Here is an 18,127-nt window from a genome sequence, read left to right on the forward strand (position 1 = left end):
TGCTAATGACTATTAAGTTGGTGTGACCAGACTATAGCTGTTTGGAAGTGAAAATCCTTTTAAATGCTTGTAGTACAGATTTTAGAACCTTAGCACAAAATGTGCTCTACAGATTTGTTCCTATTTATCTGCACTGTCTCCTCATGTAACCACTGTCACTTGTTTCACAGACCAGGGGAAGCAGAACCATTTCTGATTACATGTGGTTCTTCAATACATAAGAAATTTTAAAATTTTGTTTCACCTCAGACTCCCGGTGCCTGCCATGCTGAGCGCTCAGATCCAGTGTACTCTATGATCAGGTCACATCACAGGCCTGCATCTCACCATCTTTGACTTGCAGTCACCTGAATTATTTTGTTACATTCAATCATGTCCCCCAAATATTCCATTAAATAAGCTGGATTTTGTGAGATCCTTGTGGCTAGGAGCTGTAGTTGTTCACCTGAGACTTACAGGGTCACATCTCAAATCCATGACTAGAAAAATGCTTATTTCCAGGTTTTCTGTTTACAAATGATGTGTAAGGCTTCCTGGGAAAGGGGGAGTACTTTCTGCTGTTTTGCAAGTATCTTTGATCAATCATGGAAGCTGCCTAGTGGAGCAATATGCAAGTCTAATGCAGCCTGTACTCAATCACAAGCTAGTGAGGGATCATTTTGGATAGTTAATAAAACTTTAGGTAACTGATGTTACTGATTGAAGTACCGCATTCAAATTTCTTCTGTAAAGACATTGAGCTCTGTTTTATGTAGATTTTCTTTTGTGATGTAGTAGTGCTTCAGGACAAACAGCAGTACCTTTTCCCCTCAGAAGCAAACTGAAGCAGTATGCTTCAAAAGCTCTGTGAGCTGGCAAAGTGTATTTTCAGTGGAAGGATACAAGCGCTTATGTTTCTGAAATGGTCATTTTCTACTAGGCCCTTTAAAATGTTGATGTGATAGCATTAGTTGAAAGAATGAACAGTCCTCTCTTTTAGAAATGTAGTAAAACTATGCCTGGAACAGATTTACTGACTACTGGACTTTGTCACTTAACAATAACGCATAATAGAGTTGAAGTGCTACTTGATGATTCTTCATGCTGTGCAAGGTACCATCTAACATTAAGATTGAGCTCCCTTAACCAAGTGAGCAGTGTGTTCACTGTTAGGATACATCCAACTTAAGCTAATGTTTTGCTATATAATTTCTTTAAGAAAAACATTTATGTTGTCTATTTCTGACTGACTTTGTGTTGAATGCTGTAGTCTTTTTGTTTATAGTAAACTCCTAGGCAAACTGACTGTAAACTGATCTCAAGAACTTAAGTCCTTCTGGAATAGAGTATGTTTAAAGATGCATTTTGTTAATCAAACTCAACTAGCAACTGGAATTCAACATATAGTCAAGTAAAACATTGCTTATGGTGACTTTTCTCAATTGCTTAGGCATTAGATGATGAATTTGCAACAACAGGAAAGCAAAATCAATGGCACAGTAGACCTATTTCTGAATGGACCACCCAGCAAGTATGCCACTGGTTAATGGGAATGAACATGGAGCAGTATATTACAGAGTTCACAGCTATGAATGTAGATGGACAGCAATTAATGCAGCTTGACAGCGAGAAGTTAAAGGTAAGTGAATATACCAGGATATATTTGTAACCACGTAAGTTTCACTGCTTATTCAGACATATTTTTAAAGGCAAAGTATTTTCTTGTTTTCATGGCTTTTTAAGGGAGTTAGACTTACTTGCTCTTGTTATTTATTTGGAGTTACTTGCTTTTGAAATACTTGGACTATACAAGACTATACAGTTAGATGGTAATTAGTAATTGTAGAATTAAAGACAAGCTGTTTATAATCAGAAAAATAACAAATATTGTTTCCTTGTTTGCATCTTGAGGAAATGAAATTAAGCATAACTGTCCAAAGGGTCTTGATACATCTGTCATCAATCTCAACATAAGGTCATATCAAAACAAGATCTGGCCAATTCAAATGCATAGAATTGCAGGATCCTGTTTTAGAAATCTGTTTCTTCCACATCTCCTCTTCAAATGGAAAGGCTAAAATCCTATCCAGTGATCTTTTAAATTTTTCAGGTTTTTACTCCTGCTGGAAATATGTATTCTAAATCTTTTGAGCCTTTTCTTGCCATTTCACATCTGAAAGCTGCATGGTAATGTGTACTCCTTATAGTGCTAGTAAACACTTCAGTTTTTCTCTCTTGTTAGATTATCAGACTGCATTTTGGACAAGCAAGATGTGTGACTAAGAGAGGTTCATTGGTCTATTCTGGCATGAGGGACATTATTATTAATAATCAAGAGTAGAATTTGAGGGGTTTAGGGGGAAAAAAGCATCTAACTTAGTCTCCAAAACATACCTGCACTTTAAATAGATGTGCAACACTAAATGTCCCGTATTTTGTAAAATTTCCTGGACTCAGAAGAAATACCAGTGACTGGCCTGTTAAGTGACTGTCTTTATTTGGGGAACTTTTGATGTTGAAGCCTAAAGCTCAATGTGCACCGAATGCCATTCGGGTTGAGAGAGTGTGAGTGCATTCAGGAACGTGGAATCAGCTGCTGCCACCTCCTGATCGAACACTGAAGTGTACTGGCTGCTTACTGAATCACTTCCTAATAACACACTTTAAAATCCTTAATATTGAAATTAAAGAGTAGTTACTGAATATAAATTCCTCTTGTATTTTGAGACTACTACTAACTATGCTATTTTGCAAAACTGTTATTTCACAACTGAAGAGCTGGCCCTAGTCTCTTTATTTACCTTGTTACCCAGATGATTATTTACAGTGCTTTTGAAGCCTGAGTCATTATTTTCAAATAAACAGACTATCTTGCAGCAATTACACTTTCTTAAATTGTTCATGCACAAGCACTGTGGACAGTACCACTGGAAAAAATTACTGATGAGGTTTTGTTTTGTTTTCCCCCTCCAAAGGCTTTGGGAGTTTCCAGTCAAAATGACAGATCAACAATAAAGAAAAAAATTAAGGATATTAGAAAAACACAGGAAAAACTGGAAAAGCAGAAGGAAAAGGTTCAAAAGAAGGAGAAAGAAGTTCGCAAGACTGGCAGAGTGGTGGCCACTCTTGAATCAAGCTGCTAAAATGACCATTTTGTTTTAGTGCAGACTTGCCTAATCTTGACGTAGTTCAGCAGATTTGTATATAATTGTACAATTGAGGGAGGAGGGAAAGTGCAACAGTTTAATATGGTAGGTGGATTTTTACTTTTTAATTGTGGTCCCTCCCCATTACAGCCCAATAAAATGAAATAATGTTTTCAGCATTTTTATTCCTAGTTGACTCTGCCTGTACTAATAGACAATAATTTAACTTTCTGCCTTAAGTAACATTTCTGCTTCTAAGACCTCTTATGCCCTTTTCATTGAAATTGATGTTTGTGGAAAGTAGAATACTGTATTAAAATCATTCCAATAGTAGTCAACTAGCATTTGATAGAGTTGAATCTGATAGAGGGACAATAGAAAAATCCTGCCAACAAATTCAGTCTGTGACAGTCTGTTATCTGTTGCCACTAAAGATGTATAGTAAAAATTAAGTTTAAGAAAATGGTAATGTCATATTAATTTAAAAGAAAGCATGTATTTCAAATTTATGGATTATTTTGTTTAAATTCCTGTATTTCTGGGACTTCATTCAAAGTTCACTTTAGTAGCACGTTGGTTTTGAATTGTGTTGCAATTTACTGAGAAAATAACAAGAAATACTAAGTAGTTTTCACAAACTACATATCCTAAGCATAATATTAAGTTTTCTGTACACTACCCCTATGCTGTTGGGACAAGGTTTAAACCTATAAATAAGATCTTTTTAACCTATTTTTCCTAAATAATACATAGTTTTATAGATTTATGCTATGAATAAGATCAATTTGCAATACATGTATTTCTCTTTTCTACCTGCTACAAGATTTTTGCGGACCAAATTTATATATTTGCTAATTTTAAACAATACTGTTTTTCAAACTTAAAATACTGAGGGAAGAATTGTAGGAAAAATTATCACTGACACACTGGGGTTTTGCCTTGTATTTAAATGTTCAATTGTAGACTACAGATTTTTTCTCTTTAAAGGAGGATTTGATTCTCAAAATAGCTTAGAACATGAATTGGTGTTTTGTATATTTACATACTATTTTCTAGAGATACTACAAAGAGCACTTCCTTAAATTAGATTATTCCAGAAACATAGACTAGTTTAAATATCAGTTCCACCCTAGAAGGGACTAGAACAAAACTTACATAGTTTGTTTCTGTGGACCAAGTTCTCCTTTAAATCTGTGGACTGTTTTTCATTTTAATTAAATGAATGAACTTCATTATTGGTGTTTCACATTCTTTTTTTTTTTGTATAAATGTCTAAGAATTTCAGCAAAATGACTGTATGGAAATGCTTCTGCACACTAGGCATTTCCAAAATAAAGTTTGAAAATCTCGGTAATAATTACTTTTTCAAAGAGGTTATATTTCAGTTTGATGCATTAAGAAACTACTCTTTGGTCATTTAACTTATTTACTTTGTTTTACTTTGTTTTCATAGCTTTGAGTTGTATGGCAGACTTACAGACCTTGAGCCAGAGAGGAATGCTGCCCTACTGGTAAAAGAGAAAGGAATTAGAAGTACAGAATTGTCAAATGCTCGGGATCACACACGTAAAACCACCCTTAAATTAAATCAGTCAAGAAGGTTGAGTGCTTTCAGATAGAACACAGAATATTGATACAACCATGTATTACCTTTTTTCCCTGGAGCCTACTGTTGCACCCTGTGAAGAGTTGTCCCATGAAGGAGACTAATGGAAATAATGGTTTCAGAGCTGTTGTAGTTAAACAGGGGCCATGGCAGGGATGATAAACTCACGTGGCACCTGAGCATAAGGACAGTGGTTATCACAGACCACCGCATTTAACAGAATCTGTCAGATGTGGAACAAGAAGGCTGGCTGCATGGAACGAGCTTAGTACCAAGCTACATAATCACCCAACAGAGTTTAATTTTTACAACAGTTTTAATGAATAAATGTAGTGATTCTTTCAAAAAAATTAACACAAACCAAGATTAATTTTACAGTGCAAGACCGAGTCCATTTGCATACAAAACTATTAATCTCAGCATTTTGATAGCTGAGCTAGTAAACTAATTTTCTACAGTGATTCAGTTCAACCTAACCAATGTGCTAGCAATTACTTCAGTATAGTAATGGAAATACTAAACATGGAAGTTGTCTTCTGAACTTCTGTTTAAACCAAAAGTTGTCAAAGACCATGCTTGTAAGTAGGGTAAAACATCATAAACCAAAGTGCTACACATTTGTGTTTTCACCACAGTCATTTGGGGTGTCAGGTGAAGAGATAAATACAAATATAATTACACAGCAAGTTTCTAATAATCAGAATACAGTTGGTAGTTAGTTGAGAGCTAACTCAGAGACTTTATTTCAATAATATCTGAAATATTTAATAGACTTCGTAGAAAACAGCTTTTCTTCAGAAACATCTCTTGCAGTTCTCAGCTATTACTAAAATCAGTTCAACTGAATTAATTAAAAGATGTAAAACTTAGCATAAAAGCAAGAATACTCAGCTTCAAACCTGAGTTTTTAAAAGCCCTTGCTGTAACTTTCAGCTTTAGTTTAGCAAAAGCAGTAGCTGCAAGTGTCCCCTCCAGGCTCCATTTTACCATGTGTGGCATTTCTCACGTACATCTCTTGCAGGGCCAAAGAAGAGAACAGCTCTAGATTCTCCTCACTTGTAGCCAAGCAGATTAAAAGGTGTGCCAGTCACCACCTCACATCCTTGTAAGAAAGGAAAGCAGGGGCCTCAAGATGCCCACAAGCTTGAGTGGAGCAGGTAACTCTAGTGTTGTGGTGTCAATTAAGCTAGAATAGCCCTCCTTCAGACTGTGTATATAGACCAGTCTGTAATTCACTCTAGATAAAGTGTTCTACATTAGCTTGACCAGGGTATAAAACCATTTCCTTGTTTTGCAGAACTCAGCTAGGGAGATAGCAGGTGGTAAATCTCCAATCTGGCTCAGCTACAACTAGAACAATTTCTAATGTACCAGCCATGCCCTTTGTTTGCAGTATCTCACCTTCTGCTCTGCACAGAGATAGTAAACTTGCAAAATTTAGGCTTATTCTTTCTGAGGGATTATGCATGTCTACTGCAGAATGAAAATCACAGAATTACATGCAGTTAATTAACTGAGAAAAGGATTAGTTCTCAGTGGCATTAACTGCATCACTCTTAAAACATTCAGGAATTACAGGGATCGAGGTGCAACATTCATGTGTATGATTTGAACAAAGTTGGCACAGTAGGCATTAAAAAAGTTGAATCCTTTCTTAAAAGGAGTTTTTACCTGAAATGTAATATTCAGTCCCCTCTCTATCTTCCCCAGTATGTTTTGACAGTTTGTCTTTGACTGATACACATTCTGCTCACCATGTTTAAGTTACAGTGGGACTTCCAGTTACTACAAAAATGAGACCAGAAGCACATCACAAATACAAAGGTATTTTCAAAAACTGTTAATTCCACTTTTTTTAAATACTCCTGAGAAGGTAGCTTATATTGTCAAAGTAATAGAGATGCCCTATGAAGGGCAAATTTAAAAAAAAATCTGTTTATTAAAATAGTTTCCTTTTACAGCTGTAACCTGACAATTCCAAGTCTGAGAACTTACGAGGGCTAGAACGTTGAAGCTGCATTTTGGTAGGACCTACAGAAATACAGGCAAATGCAAGACAACATTGTACTGTACACAAGCCAGCATTAGTTGTTAATTCACCATAATCAGGGAAAGATAAGTTTTTCACATGTATTATATATTCACATTACAAAAAAAAGAAATTCGACCGATGCCCCATACCTGAGATACATTATACCAGTAGTTGCTGCTAACATTTTTTTTTTTATTTATTTTTTATCCCTACAGAGATAAGCGTGATTTCTATGGGTGAAAAAACCCTTGATGTAGGCAAGGTGTGCTGGCAACATACCTAACTTCGCAAAATTAGGCTTCAGCATGCTGAAGGTAAAAGAATAGCAAATGCCATACGGGTGCAAAGGTATAGCAATAAGCTCCTCAATATTTCTTACACGAGTTTCTCATTAATCTGTAATACTGTATAATGGAAAAATGCTCCAGTGAGCTTTTTCAATAGTTTTTCCATTAAAACAATTTTGTAATTATATGAATTAATACCAGATGTGATAGAGATTGCACTGATCCCTATAAAACCCAAAATATTGCTCCCTTGACTTAGCTCTTAAAGTAGCCAAAAACAGAAAATGAAACAAATTGTGACGTTCTTAAAATTTAAAAGTATGTACAGGTTTGGGAGTTCTGGTGGTTGTTGGTTTTTTAATTTCAGAAAAGACTATTACACACCTTCTGTTACTCCACTTAAAATTACTTTCACATATCCAACTTGGTCACCATCTTGGTATAAATCAGGTCTTTTAAATTGCCTTTACAGACAAACCTACTTCTTATGAGCTGCCGACGAAAAAGCTACATACTGCGAAAAGTGGTCATGTCCTTTGGCTCACTGCTTGGCACACACCAATCATCTGCTTCATGGTTTGCTTTATAGTGCTTCCAGGCTGCTTTGTTATACACAGGGAGTCTTTCAATTGATTCTGTTGATAAGGCCTGTAAAGAGAGAAGACTGTAACTGATGATTCTTTTTAACTAAAGTTATAGTAACAGAACAAGTTCCATTAGCAGTTTAGATTACAGTTGCTGATAAATGTAAATGGTCAAGTGTTACATCATACCTTGATGTAAATAACTGCATCTGTACCATAGCCCTCTAAGGAATAGAGTTTCAGGTCTCCTTGGAAGTACTGTGCATACAGACGTGATATGGGTAAGCCATAACCAAATCCAGCCTGATCCAGGAAAAAAAGGCATATTTCCATTAATTGCATCAATCAGTAGTGTTTTCTGCTTTAACTTAACAGGTAAACAGACAAACTAAGCATGATGTTTGACAGTAAGAGAAGTTTAAATGTTAATTATTATGGCCCCTCAGAACTATTGTACACCCCAAAACCAGAAGAATGCATGGATGATTGTGATTATGAGAAAACTGTTTTATTCCTTTGTCAGGCAGGGTTGGTAGTTAACATTTCCTGTGGGAGCTTTTTGAAGAAGAGATACCATTAGAGAAAACTGTACTGTGTCTGTCATATGTCTCCTGGAGCTACTAATCTTAAGAACACCGAGGACTTAAGTCAGATACATTTCATCAGCAGTATCTATAAAAAAGGTTCAAGACAAAATGTCTCTGAATTTGTAGCTTATACTAAAATTCTATCAAGCCCTGACTGCAGTAGCAGGACATAGCCCTGAAGTGTTGGGCATAATTTTTTTTCACTTACTAAATTTTAGAGGTGATCTCTCAATGAGCATACACAACACTTCTCTGTAAAGATCTAGTGTTTAATGAGTTGCAGACTCATCTATGTGCAGAACACTGATCACTGATGCAATGTGGGAGAATAAATACAGGAAAGCTGTTCAGAGATTCTAACTGGGAGCTTAGGCTTTATTTCTTGTGCATCTATTACATTCACATGAGACCAAACTAAATTCTTCATATGGCCTGTCACATCTATGCTCCTTCATCCTTGCTGGGGGATGGTACAATTGACCTCACAATACAAATGAACTATGGCCTTGACCCAAAGTCATTGTTATAATTATTTTTCCATTCATTCAGTGGCTACAAAAAGAATTCAGTGTTCTGTCCTCATTACAGTATGTGCAGCATAGCTAAGTGTTCTGCTTGAGGTAGCTGATCTTTAGATGTAGTAGAGAAAAACAGAATCTTGAATAATTTTTAGTATTTTATGCAATTTTCCAGTTATTTTCAGAAAAATACTCGAATTAAGCTGTAACATTCAAACGGCAATACTCATTGTATCTATAAAATCAGTACTTCATAGCTTTGGCTAAATGGTTTCTTTTGTGACCATTAAACATAGCCAAGATGCCAAGATATGAAAGATTTGCATACCAAAGGTGTAGCTCGTGAAGTCTCAACACGAGGACGGGGTGCTGTTGAATACATGTAGTTGAACAGTCTGTCAATTTTCCTCATAGGAACACCACCACCACGATCACTCATCTGGAACAAGAAGGAGCATGTAGTGTTATGTCCCTGAATACAATTTTATAAAAGACAGCTTTTCTCAAACAATAAGAAACCTGAGAAAGTTCAGGTAAAACATAATATGAAGTTGTCCCTGTTAAGTTACAGGTCTTCTTTAATTCTCATCTCCAACAATGACCAGAGAGAGATTAATCCCTCCCTTTCATCCCTTGTCCAAACCACTAAATAAAATACTACTGTAAGCATCATTCATATTCTCTTGGAAGCAACAATATTCTACTTAAATTGTGCATGGCTTTTATCTCTTGTCTGAGGTCTGTATCTATACCTTTTACAAAATACCAGGTTTTCTGTATTTTTAATCTTTATTCCTCAGGAATACTGCCAGTTAAATATAGTTTACTAAAACCTGTTACTGAAGGAGGAAATCAAAGGAGTTGTTTTACTGCAGTTTAGTCAAAGACCTATGAAAAATCCAATGCTTGCAGTTGAAATCCAACATGGATGTTGTACAGAAAAAGAAGAAACTGCAAACTGTACTTAAGGAGGTTTGATTTGTGTGGAATATACAATATTTTTTTTGTTTGTTTTTCAGTTGTTTCACACCTGTATAGCTCTGTCATTGTCACTTAAAAAATGCTTATGTTAAAATTGTATAAAGATGCTCCTTCATTTTTAGTCATGGTTGCTTACAAGCTAGGCAAAACATGGCATGACAAAAGCACAGGATGCTATTGCTGAGCCTTCAGTGTGACTGCGCAACCTCTTCATGAATTTCCTACTGATACAGTATGTGAAATGCCATAATGGTCTTTTTACTTACATACATAATCACGTTCCATCTATTGACGGAACCAGATCACCCGCTAAAGTTAGTAATATGCTGCCTATGGCAGGGAAAAAAACCCTGATCAAAATAACCTTCAAAGTAATAAAAAAAAAAGTGGGTACCTTCACAGTTAAATCCTCATTTCCCAACGTGACGTGTACATGAATTGCAGGATAAATGCATCGATCAGCATTATGTTCCATGGTGGCTCTCATTGCATTCTGCAATTTTCAAGTACAACTTAAATCCTAATTCACTTTGCATATTATCTTAAAACATCAATTTAGGAGTTATTTTTATCACCTATTTTCAGAAGCAGAACAAATGTATATTTGTTTAGAATCGTTTTTTTAATATTTCTAGTTTATTCAGTATCAGTATTTATATAGTTTATTAGAATACACAGACTTCAAATATTTACTTTTTTTAAAGGAAACATCTGAATAGTTTACATACAGAGTTTTTGTTGTAGAATTCTTTATAATGCACAGTACATGCAATATGACACAAAGATCAAGAAAAGTCTAGGACTGAACTGCTTGAGGAAAGCTCTGTAGGACCTATTACACATTTTATCAGATTCGAAGTTATCCCCAAAATTGTGTATCTTATTCTCACTTGCTTTATTAAGTAATATCTTCATATATTTTAAGATTTTAAGAACTGTCTGTTCAGAAGGTGTCAGATATATTCAGTGGCTAGGCAAAGGAGATACATCTTCCAAAGCTGTTCATTTTCTATTCAATTGCTGTTTGTCTAAATAATACAATTTAGTAATGTTCCTGCAAGTAGCACGAGGTTTGCACTTGCAAAAACACACTGCTATCTAGAATTGGTTCAAAAGGTAAAACCAATACAATCTCAGTAAACAAAGATGTACAAAAGACTTGCGTAACGATAAGTGTACAGACCTTGAAAAGTTCAAAAACCATGTGATAGAGGTGTGATGGCACATACACCACCTGCATGGGCTGTCCTGGTGATTTAGCTGGAGAAAAGAGAGTCTAAGTAATTAAATAGCAAATGAGGTATCTTTTATTCATTCTCTCAGTAATTCAAAATGTGAATCTGTATTGTTGAATTTTCAAAAGAAAGAAAATTTTAACAGAAATCTTTTGAAAAGTTGATGTTAATCAAAAGTCACACTCGAGATTTTCAAATGTTCTTTGCTGCTTTAGAAATTAATGTTAAAACCACTTTGGCATCACTGCTCAGGGCACATCATAGTTGCTTTCTATAACCCTTGAGGCTATAATGAAGATGGAATGGAATGCTTAGTATAAATCTTTAAAGTGTCACAAGAAATGCAGAGAGGGTGAGATGCAGTAGTACAGGTGAAGACATACAAGAAATCTTAGAGAGGGAAGGAGGCTGCTAAAATTTGTTACATCAACAGCTGTAGTGTCAAAAACTTTTCTACTGATTTCAATTTTCCAGTTAAAGGGAGAAATGGGGAAAGCCTTCTGCCAGATTTTTAAAAACCCAAACTGTTTACACAGTAGATACAAGAGAACACATTAACTATATGAAAGGCAGAAGGAGGACATTCCACCACCAGCTACTTTAGAAGAAGCCATCATGATGTTCAGGAGGGTGCCTTGTCCACATTCACTTACCATTCAGCTCTTCAAGGATAAGTTCTGGAGAGCTCATGTAATATAAATCACAAAGTCTCTTGGCACTTTCATAGCCATCTATAATAAAAACAGAGGAAGTTACATTTCCCCCTCCCACTTTTTTATTTCCTTTACAGTTTGCCAAAAAGAAAAACAAAAATTGCAAGTACTGTGCACTGTCAGAGAGATTTTGTATTTTCTCACAGAAGTTGGGTTTATAGGAAAAAGATACAAATTGTATTACACTTTAAATAAAATTTCTACTCCAGGTAGAAAAGAACTAAGCAGTATATGAGTATCAGGATGTGTATTTGCTCTTAGTACAGAGATTCATGGAAGTTTTCAGGATTCTAGTTCTTATCTGCTGAATTTACCTCTAATAACTTCAACAACATTGCAGTTAGGATCGATGCTTCCAATGTGTTTTGGATGAGCTGGATTAATTTTCCCACCAAACAGTAAAGCTGCCAAAAAAGAAAATATTATTTAATACTCTGTATAATTTTATAATTTTAGTTTACATCTTCAGCTATGCTAAATAAAAATTTTATAGGCAATCTATATTTCCAGTCTTCACCATACTTGAAAGATTAGTATTAATAAATATTTTAGGAATTGAATTGAGTTTATAAATAGCAGGGCAAATAGTGTACTCATAAGTAGCATTTAAGTACATACTAAGCATTTAAAAATTAAAGGAAGATACACTTGACATAGTACAGGTATCATTTCCCCTCCTTTCAGCACTGGCACTTACAGTGCTGGTTAAGGAGCATTCTGATTGAAATGCGACTCATGTAGAAACGGTCTAAAAAATACTGCACGTTCTGTGAGGTCACTGGATCAATGCCAAAGCTTTCCTTGTATTCTATTACTCCTTGAGCCATCGTAGGAATTACATCATTGTGCCGATTCCGGATTTTTATCACGGTATCTGTAAAACTAAAATTAATACATTGTTAGTATTTCACTTTCAAGGGTATTTAATACTCTGGCAAACAGAGTACCTGCCTACAAAAATGAAGACTTTACATACAGAAATATCACAGGTCTGCCTATTGCAGTAAGAAGACAGGTCACACTTTACAGCATATTTCAGGGGACTAGCATTGAAACAATTCAACTATTTTGACTATTTATAAAATTACTATTTATTTATTTATTATCTTGATTACTGCCACAAGAAAGAGAAAACCGTGCCACCGTTTTCATGCAGAACATCCCATGTCTGTCAAATGGCAGTAATGGTCAGCCAACACTGACCAAAGCCTCTCTACAGAACGACATGATGTTAAAGTGTTTTGTTTCCTGTTTTCCTGTACCCTCCTTTTAGAGACAGGGGGTAACATTACTGCAATTCTTACGTAAAGATTTGAGATACATGAATTTTTTCCTAACCTATTGTTTTCTTGCCAGTTCTTCCATATAATATTAACAAAATATTAACATACGTGACAGCAAATCCTTACCTGTGAATAGCCCCTGAATCTTCTGAGCTTTTGTCCTTAAAGTCAAGGATCTCTTGAAGACTTTGGACATACCTTTCAATGAAAGAAAAAGGACAAAGACCAATTCTAATGTGCCTCCCCAGATCTCTTTGGTTAGCAATTTGTGGTCTTCCAAGGTTGCTTGTTTCCATGTCATAGTACCTGTCCCCTATGAATTTTGTTAGATTCTTTTGAATCTGTTCATGACATTTCTTCCAAAATTTCCAGAGCAATGAACTCCACAATTTAATTAGAATGCATAAAGGATCATCTTTGTATTTTAAACCCAGTGGGTGATCACTTATTTGCAGCCCCAGCAAGTTCCTGTTATTAGAAAAATCTTTCCAGCTTATTCATGAATTAAGTATTTCTGCCATCTCTTTCCTTAGATGCATATTTTTCAAGCTGAAGAATTCTATTTGGTTTCTCCTCACGTAAAAATTGTTCCAACCCTCTGATTATCCCTCTTGGTCTTTTCTGTTTAGGATAGTGACTAAAACAGCATACAATTCAGAGGAATAAAGGGCTAACACAGTCGTACAATTGTATTCCTCCCCATTTGTTACTTAGTTCCTAACACAATTTTCCTTCTTGCCCATCAACTGACATATTCAGAAAAATATTCCCAGTAGCATAAAAATTTCTTTTTCCATTGTAAGCAAGCAATTATACAGGGAGAGGAGAGTCCTCCCTGGGTTCTACCTTGCATTTGTCCAAGTAGAATTCATTTCCCATTTGATCAATGTCATTTACTATCATGAGAACGTAAGCATTTGTGTTTCATTAAGAGCCTTCCTCTTCATTGATAGCTCTTTTTATATTCAGTCATCTAATCAATCCTGCTTATGCATTGGCAGGTTTTCTGTTCTCTTAACTGTAAAAGCCTTTCCAGATGTCTTTGTGCCTTTAGCTGTTGCCAAGCAATCTCTTTGTTTTGCTTTCATCTTAACAAGTTTTTATTTATGTGTAAGTTCCTTATCTGAAAGTGTTACTTTTCAAAGAATATCTTTTTTACTTTAATAGTTTCATATTCTTTCTGTTGTTTTATATTTTGGCTTTGGGAGCTTCCTATTGCTTTCTTCATATTTTCTGCATCTTTACTATCAATATGCAATAACCTGTCTTGTAAATGGTTTCTAGTATGTATTTGTAAGCATGCTTTGCAGGCCTTAGCCTGCTTCTGTTGGTTTCTTCAACTAGCCTTTTCATTTTTATGTAAGTCTCCTATTAAACACTGTTCTGGTGGATTTTTGGTTTTTTTAAAAAAATTAAAATGGTTTGAATTCTCATACATGAATGTCTGCAATACTCAATGATTTTTAATTCCCTCATGAGTTCTCTAATTGCTGCTAAAGAGTTTTTTCCAAGTCTGTAAATTTAGTTTCTGATCTATATCACATTGGATATTTAGTATCTCACTTTACATAAGGGATGTTCATGTAACAAGCCCATGAAATGTTCTTTCAGTAGAAAAGAATGAGTTCCTCCAACCTGTGTATATGCAGAAGGTATGAAATGCCACTGTTCTTACCAGCTCTGAACCAGCTGAACTGAAGGTGTTCTCAGGAGGTTGTCTGGAAGCAGACTTATTTCCTTCATTATGTTTGCCAATCTCACAGGCAGCTCTTGTCGCAGAAACATAAATGAAGTCTTTTCACAAGCATTTTCAGATCCTAAGACCAAAATAAATATATGACATCAGAATAAAGTCAACACTTATGGCAGAAAACTACACAAAGTCTTACTTTCTTGCATAAGAGGCCTGTGGCTTGGTTTCAAACTTGACTCGGCCAGGCTGGTAAGGCAATGTTTCTTTCATGGCAGCAGCCCATTTGTATTTCAAAATGTACCTCATACTGTAACTTACCAGCCCTGTCCGCGTAAGGAGAATCTTCAGTATACAAAGCAATACTTGCAGACCCACACTATTCAGCTTTAAATGCAGTTTCTATCCATGTATATTGTTCATTTTTTTTGCAGCAAGCATTGACTCTAACCACCACTGATCAAATAGTATGTCATTCTGAGCGTGTCAGAGAGGCAAATGAAACCAGCAGTGGAAACTATTTATGGGAAGGGTGCTTGAGAAAGTATCATGGTCCCACATACACTGCTTTTGATCACTGATCTTACTGAATTACCATAACACATATTGGAACACTTTCAGAAAATAAATTCTGTAATACTGATCTCATTTTCAACTAAATCTGTTGTAGTTTAAGTTCATTGTCTTACAGGAACAGAAGACAGATGAATGAATTCACATGAATACCGAGAAAGAAATGAAAGTAGGACAGCTACTGTGCTTATCTATTGGCATAGTAGTTTTCCCATACATTTGCTTTTAAATTTTTTTACATTTTTAAAAGCTAGAAGCAAAAATACTGCACCTGTTGATAAGAGACCTGTCCTTCGTTAAAGACAGATGTCATCTGTGTGGGTGGCAATTAAACGTGGTTATTAAAATCAAGACCTGAATTTACTCCCACAAAGCTTGTTTTCCTAGGTGAGACAGGAGAGTGCAGCATGGGGAAGAGGCTAAGAAATGCTGTATATCACTCTCAGCCAGACTTCTGTCTGGACTTCTCGAGTGTCATGTAAACAGCACCTGAACTTACTAAACTGCTCATCTTCTGCACTGAAGTACATACCTCACTCTGGTGTTTTACAAGTGTCTCCTAAAAATTAACTCTGGTGTACTGCTCAGTTCACTCTTTCCATCTGGCAAGGAGGAGTTGGGGAAGAAGATTAAAGGAAGGGATGTGGGAAAAAAAAGGAAGCTGGGAGTGTCTTAAACAGGAAGAATCTTCACCAAATTGAAATGGAGTACCTTACTTTAAAGCATCCAGACACTCAGATACATCATAAACTACACTGATGAAAGAACATCAGTTAACTTAATGAAAAAGAAATTCCTCCCCAGTGGCACTCACCAGTATTATTTGTTGTCTACATATGACCTCTGCCCAGAAACCTTTCATTCTCCCTAGTCAGATTGCATTTCAGGCATGACTGTTACTGGCCTTTCCCTTTTCTTGGATAAAATTCCACAAACAAGTCAGACTGAAGGTATTAGAACATAAATATAATCTTTAAATGCCTCATATACTCAGCAAATTACATTCCACAAAATAGTTTTTGTACCTGGAGGTTGCATTTTTGCAATCCTGGGTCAAATATGGAAGGCAATTTAGGGCAGGACTTTGTTGAATGGGCAAATGAGTCTTTCCCTGTGCAGCTACAGTCTAGGCAAAGAATGGATAAGACTCCCACAGAAAATACTGTGGGCTTTTAAGTCAAGATACGACTGGTGTATATGAGCCAGACCTAAATTTGCTTATGGAATATTTCATTTTAAGTTAGCATTACCAGATTTATTTCCTCTTTGAATGCTCTCCCTAGAACGAAAGGAGACCAAAAAATCCCTAATGAAAACATCATCAGATTATAATGGCTACAGAATGTCTTAAAGACAAATACTGTCTGTCTTGCACTCTTTTTTTTTCCTTTGTTATTAATTTTTCACTATCTGTGATTAAATCCTTAAGCAAAACAGAGAAAAAAACATTTTCAAAATTATTTTTACCTTATGTTCAGGTAACTAACAGTAAAAAAGTAGTCTATCCTTTGACACAAGGGAATAGTGTGCCTTGAAAATAAACACTGATTTTAAGGTAAGCATTACTTTATCAGTATTTAGTGGTAAAATAATACAGGTCAGAGCAAACTCTGAATTACAAGATTCTTTGCTTAAAAGTATGGTAGCAACAGAATATAGGGTGGGGTTCCTGTATGAATCCAGAGTTTACATGTTGGATACATTTCATTGCCACAAATGAAACGTTGAATAGACGGATGAAGTGACAGCGGACAGTTAAGAGAAAGTTTTCTTTGTAAGTCTTCCTACTTACACAAAGTCTGGGGCTCTATGACTAGTTCTCAGTTATGTTTTACTTACAAAAATGTAAAAAGCAATGCAACTATTAACTAGTTAAATGCTTATCTGCAACACTTATGTGCACCAGAGTACCTTGGATACAGAAAGAATGTATTATAGAATAGCTCCAACCTCAGGCTTTGAAAACGGTTCTCAGTGAGACTTACACAACCTTTCCCTGTGTGGTCTTTGCTTTGAAGCAGAACAGAACAATTGCTGTGATCCATTTTGTTTCCAAGCACACAGTCACACCTGGAAGCATTATGAGTGGTTTTAGTGAAGAATATAAGACCGAGCATCCTGTTACTGACTTGCTCATTTTCAGCGCTAGATTCCGAATCCTCCAGGATGGCTCTTGGTCTCTGCATCCTGCTCCTTCTAAACCAGCAAATTTTGGGTAAGGTGTTTCTGTAGGGCACAGACATGTGACTCAGAAGTGATTCCTGTGTTTGGAATATACCTTAAAAGGTCACACGCTGCCAGCTTGCAAAAGGCTTAACCAGTCTCACCTGAGTCACTGCTCTAACACTACCAGCTGTCACAGCTGTCCCCACCCTCTGCCCTGCAGGTTCTGCAGGAAAACGCCCAACTACTCTGGTGGTGCCAAAAACTGGAGTTTTCAGCTGAATTTCCACCTTGTCACACTTCCACTCTACGGGAAGGCGCCAACTGGGCTCCTTTGTCCCAGAAGGAAGCAGGGCCTTTTTCTGCCAGAGAGCACAGCACTAACATGAGACAAGCAACAGCGGGCAGCGCTGACAGGGTGGGGGGTCGCGGCCGGAGCCGCCCCGCTCCTCGCAGGCAACTGCGGTAGCAGGGGCAGCGGTGGGAGTGCGGCCCGGCAGGGACTCACCGAAGTCCAGAAACTGCTTCATGGAGAGCGGCGAGGGGGAGAAGCGGGAATAGAAATCCACCTGCTGCGGGATGGTGCCCGGGGCGGCGCTGCCCGGGGCGGCCCCGCGCAGCAGAGCGCGCAGCAGCCTCATGGCGCGGGTCCGTCCGCTCGCTCAGCTCAGCTCAGACCGGCCCAGCACAGCCGCCATTTCCCGCCACGCCGCTCCCCCGGCCCCTGTCCCTGCCCAGGCCGCCTCCGCC

The 18,127-nt window shown here is 36.8% G+C and overlaps 2 protein-coding genes across 8 annotated transcripts in view; one reads left to right on the top strand and one right to left on the bottom strand.

The window, feature by feature from the left end:
* Nucleotides 1-4,861, top strand: part of LOC113965324 (neurabin-1-like) — a 42,878-nt gene extending 38,017 nt beyond the window's left edge. For 4 of the 7 annotated variants that reach the window (XM_027678548.1, XM_027678547.1, XM_027678549.1 and 1 more), the window contains 2 exons: nt 1,430-1,618; nt 2,955-3,340. In XM_027678548.1, the coding sequence (XP_027534349.1) occupies nt 1,430-1,618; nt 2,955-3,122 (357 nt within the window). In that variant the 3' untranslated portion in view covers nt 3,123-3,340. Of the gene's footprint in view, nt 1-1,429; nt 1,619-2,954; nt 4,499-4,578 lie in introns of those variants that run through there. The other 3 variants (XR_003533515.1, XM_027678545.1, XR_003533516.1) reach the window with 3 other exon arrangements.
* A 167-nt stretch (nt 4,862-5,028) lies between these two features.
* On the bottom strand, nt 5,029-18,127 carry PDK1 (pyruvate dehydrogenase kinase 1). Its single transcript, XM_027678555.1, has 11 exons — nt 17,886-18,127; nt 14,627-14,768; nt 13,078-13,149; nt 12,366-12,550; nt 11,983-12,072; nt 11,609-11,686; nt 10,904-10,980; nt 10,115-10,213; nt 9,068-9,178; nt 7,824-7,937; nt 5,029-7,698 (listed from the first exon to the last, which is right to left on the bottom strand). Exons 1-11 carry the CDS (start codon nt 18,016-18,018, stop codon nt 7,558-7,560), a joined length of 1,242 nt encoding a protein of 413 aa, XP_027534356.1. The 5' UTR covers nt 18,019-18,127; the 3' UTR covers nt 5,029-7,557.

Source organism: Neopelma chrysocephalum, unplaced genomic scaffold (genome assembly GCF_003984885.1).
Source record: "Neopelma chrysocephalum unplaced genomic scaffold, ASM398488v2 Primary Assembly neopelma1_44, whole genome shotgun sequence".
NCBI classification, from domain to species: domain Eukaryota; kingdom Metazoa; phylum Chordata; class Aves; order Passeriformes; family Pipridae; genus Neopelma; species Neopelma chrysocephalum.